This window comes from Physcomitrium patens, chromosome 16 (assembly GCF_059467195.1).
Source record: "Physcomitrium patens ecotype Gransden chromosome 16, ASM5946719v1, whole genome shotgun sequence".
Lineage (NCBI taxonomy): Eukaryota > Viridiplantae > Streptophyta > Bryopsida > Funariales > Funariaceae > Physcomitrium > Physcomitrium patens.
The window spans coordinates 252,501-261,255 of NC_143425.1; the positions used below are offsets into that span (position 1 = coordinate 252,501).

Sequence of the window (8,755 nt, forward strand, 5' to 3'; positions counted from 1 at the left end):
GGAAACTTGCACGGTTAATTTAGAAAGTACTGTACTGGAAAGAAGCAGAAAGCTACCATCCATGAATCCCATAACCTCCATCGCTTTTGGTTATTTCTCTACACAACACATGCATGTGCACATACTGTGGAAGCTTAGACAATTCTCTGGAAAAGGCCTCTCTGCATCGCAACACAACCTATCACACCCCGCTAAGTTAGCCGCACTTGCCCATGTCGTGCGCACTGTAGAATACCATTGCACAATGGTGCACACAGATCATGCGCAACAGAGTAAGTTGTCCATGTCACCACAACGTGCTTCCAAACTCGATTAAAAACTCATTCATGTGAACCATGATTACACAAATTTGGGAACCCACTAACTGAGGTACATAGCCTCACGCAGTCGTACCAAAAGCTGCTGATTGTAATCTACAACTCTTGCGTCCATCAGAACCTTCCCACTAACTGTCTGTCCCTACGACTACTTCTCGTCCTAAACTACCCTGCAATGTGGTCTTGGAAATAGACCTCACTCAGTCCTAACATACTTCGTTTCCCCTGCAATTCAACCGACAAAGCTTAAAACAACAATATGAAAATCGAGATGCAACCTTCAATGGAATCGTGCGAAATTGCGAAAAAGTTGAGTCTGGAATTGTACGAACCTCTATGGAGCAGGGGGGGGTGGAGATGCTACCATGGACATTTGCTGAAATTCCACGGAAGAACTGTATGTGTGACATGAGAACATGGTACATGGCCTTGGTTCACCCTTCACTGTCCCTAGTGTTACTAACCAAGAGCTTTATTATTTGGATGAGGTGCCCAATGCTGAAACCCCACCATCACTAATATGCCACAAGCCACTTTGAAGCCGAACCTTTGGTCCAATACGCTCCGAAACAATATTCTGCTCGTGATCTTAATTTGGAGGGCGTGATTCAAGAATCACTTCTGCTTGCTACGATTGCTGGTGAACAAGCAGATAACGGCGATAAGGCGGGCAGCCACACCGTAGGCTACCAGAATTATAAGACAACGCATCCAGTGATCAATCGCATAGTTTTGTCCCTGCAGAACGGCACACCGTGTAATAATCCAGACTCCTCTGTAACTGCACCAAACTCAACAAGATTACTCAAAATCAGTTTCCTTCAGAGATTTAACGCACACAACCAAACATTGCGTGCAGCAACAGTACGCAATCCACAAGGGCTTCTTACTTTGCAGCGTTCGCGATGACGTAAGCCTCGTTGGCATAACGGGCATAGCTGAAGTATTGAAACGTGAGCAGGGCACCAGTCCGTTTCACTGAAATAATCAACGTCGCCAAAATAGGTAAAAATACAGACCACTGCACAGCCACAAGTGGAACCTGTCAGCATTGCCGACTGGAAGAGACCTTCCCAGCACAGTGTTGTATACCTGAAGGCGAGAGCAAATCAAACTCACCAGTTGAGCTGGAGCCGGCTGGAGCAGAATAGAACAGATGTACGCAATACCCGTCACGCAATACACTAGAACCAAGGTGACAGTAAAATTACTTGCAAATGTTGACCGGGGGTTACTGAAGAAATAGAACATAGAGAGGTAAATGACGGGCTTGATAACCACATTAAATAAGTCTACCACGTCCTTGGCTAAAAAGTACGCTCCACGATTGATCCCTGACGCACTCTCTCGCCAGAATGTGAGCTTGTCATTTGAAAATGTTCTCAACGATGCAATCATAACCAGCAGCGCTGCCAGCTCAAACCAGTTAGTACAGTCCAGGTCGATGGGAGGGACATTGCCGCGTCCGGGTTAAATTAAATAAATGTTTATATAAAAAAGTAAACAATTGATATAGTTTCGTGAAATGTGTGACACAGCGCACGAGAAGAAGGCATACCGAGAGCAATAAGAGTGTAAAAATAGCCGCCAGTTCCAAGGGTGGTGTCCTTCATGTTCGAAAGAGGACCTAGACATGCCCCCGCCATCAACAGTATTATGTAGTCTTGAAATTGCACGCGGGCTTCCCGAAAGCGTTGCTTAGCCAATCTACAAGCACGCAGCCCACAGGATTGGCCACTAAAATTAGCATCCACCTTCTGGATCACCCAGCTTCAACTACTACACGATCATTCTCGAACGTTAAGAAATGAGTGCGATAGGTACAGCAGAGGCATTTACCGGCGAAAAATAATAAAGAACTGGGAAAAGAATCCAGGAGTGACACGGCCAGATTTGTTCTCCACCCTCTGAAACGAATTCATGATCGAATCTTTCTTCACTATCACAAAGGTCCGGATTTCTGACCAGAAATCTTGGAAGAAGGTGGTATTGCGCTTGGGCTTCTTCTTAGGCTTCTTCATACTTTTGCCCGAGCGCTGAAACTCCGCGGCCATAGCGGACAAATCAGCGGGGATGTTGTAGCCCTTGTTAATCATCCACATGACCGGCAAGTTCTTGGGGTCGAAGTCAGGTTGGTCTGGAGGCACAACGATGCCCTCCAGCGCATCCATGTAGTGATCAGGCGGATTGATTCGCTCCGGTACAACCAACCCTATCCCTGCAAAGTAATCTTCCACTTCGCTAACGGGCCCTAGGTACACGGTGCGCCCGCCTTTAGCCAGGAACATCACGTCATCGAACATCTTGAATAACCCATAACTGCAGTTCCCACCACAACAGTATTTACGATTGTGGCAAGTTGCTCTATGAGAGGAACAGCGTAACAGAGCTTCTGCAATTGTTACCAATGCATGCAAACGAAATGTTGCAATGTCTGTGCATTGATGGATTAATGAGGATACCTCGGTTGGTGAAGCACGACGCCCACATTGACCCCCATGCTTGCTTCACGGCGCAAGGCTTGAAGGACAAGGCGTGAAGAAGTGCTGTCCAGACCTGATGTGGGCTCATCCAGGATGAGCAGCGAGGGCTCCATCACCATTTCCAGACCCACGTTGACACGCTTCCGTTGCCCACCAGAGATTCCACGTTTCTCCACAGTTCCCACTTGCGAATCTCTTATCGGTCCTAATCCCAATGCGGCGATGATACGCTCTACTACCAACACTCGATCACACTTGGGCATGTTCACAGGCAACCTGCCATGCGACATCAAAACAATGATCTATTAGTATTCACTGATGGGCAGGATGAGCTGGTGATAAACGAAGGCACAAGGAAATTCATTACCTGTAGCTTGCACTGAACCACAAATTCTCCTCAACTGTGAGATTGCCATGCACGATATCGTCCTGCGGCACGAAACCGATGATGCTCTTGTAAGATTGAATGGAATCGGGTTTATCATTAATGAACACGGCCCCTGTGGTGCGGCTGTGCGTGGCCTTTCCAGCGAGGGCATTCAAAAAGGTTGTTTTCCCTGCGCCGGACGGACCCATGACAGCAGTCACCCGTCCAGGCGACAATTTTCCGGTAACGTTACTCAGAATCTTCTTGCCCGAACCCTTCAAGAACAACGACAGGTCTACAAAGCTGAGCTCGATTGGGGGCCGCATCTTGGTGATCATTTGAGTCCCGTACTCAATCCCGCCCTCTAAATCCTGGCTCCCAAATACCTTCTCCTTCTCAATTTGGCCATATGCGTACGCAAAGATTTGGCTTTGCGACTGCCGTATCTCAGACACGGTGCTCGGTTTCTTCGCCTTGCCATCCTTACTTTTGCGTAGTGACCCGTCTTTACTTTTGCGAACGCTATCATTGTCGTCAGGCACAGGAAAGTCAGGAATGACTACAGGGGGAGCAGGATTAGGGGCGTACAAATCTCCTTCGTCGCTGGATTCTGTAAGTGTGTCCAGTGGGGCTGGGCTCAAAGGGATCGATGCCGCGTGAAAACTGTCATCCTCACTGATCCTCGTCCCCATCAATCCATGAGGCGAGAAATGACTCGGTGCTCCACCGAAGGTGCTCAGCGACTGCACCATATGAAGAAAGACATTAGAACTAACATTTGTTGCAGACTTACCAATCCCTTAGGAATTTGAAGAGACCTACTGCTAGCATGTTGGCTGTTGCCCAGAAGTACCTGAAGCTCCCCCGATCTATCATATGCCGGTCGTTTCCTGGACACACCCTTGCTGAGCTTGCGAGAGAAATTGGTCGCCCCACGTTTAGCAGCTTCTTTGGCCTTGGACCACCGCTCCAGCCCAGATATCCTTTCTACCGCCTGCCTTTGAGCCAAATCTCTGGCCTTGGACTTGCGCTTCTTACGGATATCCATGAGCCAGTCCGAACACGTAAACACTAGCAGCAGAGTGATAGTCAAAATCGCCTGCCATATCATACGCCGACGTCGCAGTTGAATTAGAACATCCACCGATTCATCAGCTTCAACGATCTTAACTCTTCTTCTAATGTAATCAACCTTGATGGTTGTGAAAGACAAAGAACTACTTAACAGCAGCAATCACAAAAGTGAAGGAGTTATACACCCACAATGATCAAGCCACCAACACCAGTCAAGTTCTCCTTTTCAAGCTGCTCTCCTGAGCAGGTTGTCAGTTGTGAGCAACCTGTAATTTATCCCACACCACCGAATCAGCTAACTAGGATTCAATGTTCATCCACATGACCAGAAATTAACTCATCTATCCCTTCTTGACTGAGAGACCTGGGAGGTGGCACTTACGCTCTTGCTTTGTTGACCCAAGCCGACAGTAAAATCTGACGTTTCATGAACAAAACCAAGAAGACAGTCAGAGTCTTTAAGAAAGTAACAACGGGACTCTTCATGCATTTCAATCTCTTCACCAAAGACAGTGTGTACACATCTGAACTGGAACTATCCACTCCATACAACCTAGATTCTTCGATTAGTGCACTACCTATATAATTGTTAGAATGCGATACAGTGCCTTTTCAAAACCAGTTTCAAGTAAAAGCAAAACATTTGCATTTCGCTCACCCTTTGGTGCAATTGTAAGCAATGACCGTTGAAGGACAATACTTGCCAGCTGGACAGAAAATCTTTTCTGAGGATTGAACATCGGCCCACTTATCAGCTCCTCCACATTTCAGCTCTTCGCCCTGAGACATCTGGTAACCATATCTGATTCTCCAGAGAAACAATATACCAATCAAAAAAATGAACGCTACAACCTTTGTTCGCAGAAACCTCAAAACAAATAGCCCGTCTATGCTTAAGCTCAGATCCATTGAGCTTGACAGAGTAATATATTTACTGTTTCTTAGCACTAACAGTCGGTGGACTTGTATAGTTGTTAAGTCTCATTCACGCAAGCTACTCAGCATGACAAGGGCGTACCTTCACAATATCCAAAAAGACCTAAAATGTGTATATAGTAGCTAGGTGTAGGGGATAATAATCAAGCTTTGCAACAACAAAAAAAAAAAATGAAAAATGAAAAATGAAAAAAAGAAAACTAGGAAGAACGTCACTCAGTACTCTCTAAAGTTAGACATGGAACCGAGAGCAGCAATGATTGGCAATATAAGAGCAAAACTTACGGATCACACAGCCCACTTGTTTCATTTAGTTCCGCTCGAGGACAATAAGCTCCAAGCGGGCATGCTGTAGACACCAGTATAGAGGAACATCAGCCTTAAATTAGCACTTCAAGCAATCGAAAATAACTTCAAGTCATGGTTGATTAAACTCAAAATAGATTAACGGCACTTACGAATCATGCAGGAGAGGCCCCGGGGACAGAAGAAACCTTCGCAACAAGGCAGGGGCAAAATATTGCGAACCGGAATTACGTCACTGTCAAGACCTCCTTGGGTGATCTTGGCAGCAGCCCAGCCCGCTTCACACCCTAAAGTCCACGACGTGGCGTTGCAATTGAGGTTCGGCGTAGGATTGTCCAAATCCTTGATGTTGCTGAAGTACAACTTCACCTCCCCCATCCCACACAGGCGCTGCGAAATCGTTCCATCTGCGCACAAGAAGACGTATGTTCATGCCACAATTCTGTCGTAGCTGTAGTTTAGGTTAAAGATGAATAGGTACAAGATGAATAGGTACAAGGTGTTTCTAGTTTACCAGTGTCTTGAAAACACTTGTTTAAAAATGGAGAATCCGGTCCAAACCCAAAAACCTCGTCCCTCTCCCTCTCCCTGCGCAGAGAGACAACTGTAATTCGGAGAATTCCGGTAACACTTGTAGCAGAACAAGCATGTCTGCCCTACCACCTGTCGGTGCCTACCGTGAAAATGATAATGAAAAAAGATTTCAGATGTAGCTGCAGAAGCGAGCTCATGTCACGGCCTCTGTAAACCTAGTAGGACGGACCGTGCAGTTGGTTGCACAACCCTCTGATGCATGAAGCTCCGAGTACATAATAAAGCTCATCTTTCCAATTGACAAGCAGGGAACAACAAAATTCTACGAAGATCATGGGATAATCTGTAGAAGTTTTAAACCTACCCGTCGGTGATGCAAAAGCTGTATTTTCGCTCCAGTTCCGATGTTAAATTGGCGGTCATGGTCTGAATCTGCTTGTACACTATCAAACGAGCCTGATCTTCTGAGGTCCCCGGAGGAACGGGATTGACGTAACCTGGGGGCGCAACAGTGCCGGGTGGGACAGTGAACCCCCCTGGGGGAGGAAGAGCCACACCTGGTGGGGGAAGCGCCACGCCTGGTGGAGGAATTATCACCGGGGGAGCTAACCCGAAGCTCGCAGGAGGTGGAAAAGGAAGACCTGGCTGGGCTTCAACTACACTTCCCCAAACGATAAACACTACACATAGCGTAAGACGCAACTTCGCTATGTCTGGCGTCGACCTGCATCGTACCAGCCTCAAGTTCGCCATCACCGACACTCCGAATCTCAGAATGTCTGAATAAGATTTTCCCACATTGAGATGCTCGACCTCCTTCCAATAGAATCGTATCGGTAAGATCCTTAAAACATCTTTCACTACATTTCCATAATTCCCACCTGTTCCACTGATGAATGCACTGGAAAATGGAACATATCAAACAAAGTGACCACTTTGAACCTCAGGAAGCTTCATTGGAAATATTGCTCACGAGCTTGCGTCAAAGCGTTTCGTGCGTCAAATAAACATGAGATTGATCATTATGTTAATGAATGAACTCCCGTAAAATGTGGATCGGTGTAAGAAAAGGCAGGACCACTGTAGAGAAAACTCGGCGAAGCGATATGCCTGAAGACCCGATTCGCTCCGTCACACCGATCTTAAAAGTCTTGTACTCCTTGTCTCAATTCAAGCTGGGTAGATGTATGACAAGGACAGATCTGTAGAGGCAGGCGTCCTTTTCTAACTTCTTCCTCCACGTCAAGTTCATTTGATATTCGTAAGAGCAGACCCCGGCAAGCTCAACCCCAAGGCTCCTCCGATGGTTTCTCGTGCGCGCAAACTTTCACAACCACTGATGTCTTGCTAAACCATCACGCCTAAACAGGTTCAACACACGGTTGAGCAAATGAAACAGTCACGTCAACATCATTACTAGATGAGGCTGGTGCCAGATGTTGCGTAAAGCCTGCAACAGAAGCTAGAAGTGCAAGACGATTCAGATAACATACTAGAATCTAGTCGCAACCCAAACTATCAAATTCAGCAGCAGACAGCAGAAGAAGAAGAAGAAGAAGAATGTAAGTGAAGCAAAGTACTTTGATGTCCTGCACCAACCACGCGTGATTTGTGACCCTGGACGGCGAGAGAAAGTGGTGGAGGGGGCAGCAAGTTCAGGCAATGTAGGCTGGACTGCCCTGGTTGCTGCGGTAAAGGATGAAATGCAGGAGAGGCGGAGCCAGGTAAGTCGCAGCACGCGGATGTTGGCGGAAAAGAAAGTACCGATTCGAAGGAGCGGCAGAAGCGGGGGTAGCGAGAGAACCGGCATCAGGGACGGGAGGCTAACTTGGTTGACTCACGATCCATGGACTTGGCGTTCTCCAGCTTGCGCAGCAGTTTCGGAATCAGTGATACATTCATTCAGTCTGGTCCCGAACGATTAACAGAGGGAGGCTGCTGCGCCTGCAATACCATCCATGCGAAAAGATTCGATTCGGGCTGCACAAAGACTGGGAGAGACTGATAGAAAGAGAAAGTAGATAGATAATTATGTAACGAGGAGGAGAAATGCCGGGTGGGGGGTGGGGGCGGGGGTGTGTGAATGAAGACTAGTGAATGCATGACACGGGGCCAGTTGGGAAAGAGATATTCATCCAGACAAAGTCCCTTCCCCTCCCTTCATCGAGGTCGAGGCCCGCCTCCTCCTTCTCCTGCTCCTGCTGCTCCTCGTCGTCTCCACCCACCCCACCCCACGCCCTCCTTTCTCCTCCGTTCGCTTACTTCGCTTCTTTCTCCCTCCTTTCTCGTCTCGTGTTCCTGGGACGATGACGATTCCTCGTGGCGGCTCTCGCAAATTTCGGCGACGGCGGGGCGCCCACCATTCTCTGTCGCTCTCTCCCTCTGTTGCCCCGTATCTCATTCCAAATTTTCCATTCGTCAGGCGCAAGGCCATGTCATCTCCCCTTTCCCCTCCCCACGGTATGAGTGCGACTCTCTCTCTCACTTCCCCAACGGGCACCTAAACCCGTGATGGCCCACTGCATCCACCGTCGTTGCTGTGGGGCACGGAATGTTCACCTTGTACTTCCATGCAACCAAAATTTCCACCACTCCACTCCACCCCACTCCACCCCACCCCCAAATATCAAGAGTGCCTTTGTCTACTCTGCCGATTGTCTCTCAATGATATCATGTGTTACCTCCATTCAGAAAGACAAAACATAAAGTAACACACATCAATAGATAATACTAAATCA

The 8,755-nt window shown here is 47.6% G+C and overlaps 1 protein-coding gene across 1 annotated transcript; it reads right to left on the minus strand.

Moving 5' to 3' along the window:
* Nucleotides 1–273: 273 nt before the first annotated feature.
* Nucleotides 274–7,738, minus strand: LOC112293168 (ABC transporter G family member 28). Its single transcript, XM_024542321.3, has 17 exons — nucleotides 7,598–7,738; nucleotides 6,382–7,378; nucleotides 5,998–6,071; nucleotides 5,636–5,890; nucleotides 5,463–5,526; nucleotides 4,900–5,043; nucleotides 4,624–4,658; nucleotides 4,431–4,507; nucleotides 4,021–4,266; nucleotides 3,168–3,910; nucleotides 2,780–3,076; nucleotides 2,157–2,636; nucleotides 1,876–2,024; nucleotides 1,437–1,726; nucleotides 1,208–1,338; nucleotides 650–1,098; nucleotides 274–542 (listed from the first exon to the last, which is right to left on the minus strand). Exons 2-16 carry the CDS (start codon nucleotides 6,768–6,770, stop codon nucleotides 933–935), a joined length of 3,540 nt encoding a protein of 1,179 aa, XP_024398089.1. The 5' UTR covers nucleotides 6,771–7,378; nucleotides 7,598–7,738; the 3' UTR covers nucleotides 274–542; nucleotides 650–932.
* Nucleotides 7,739–8,755: the final 1,017 nt, after the last annotated feature.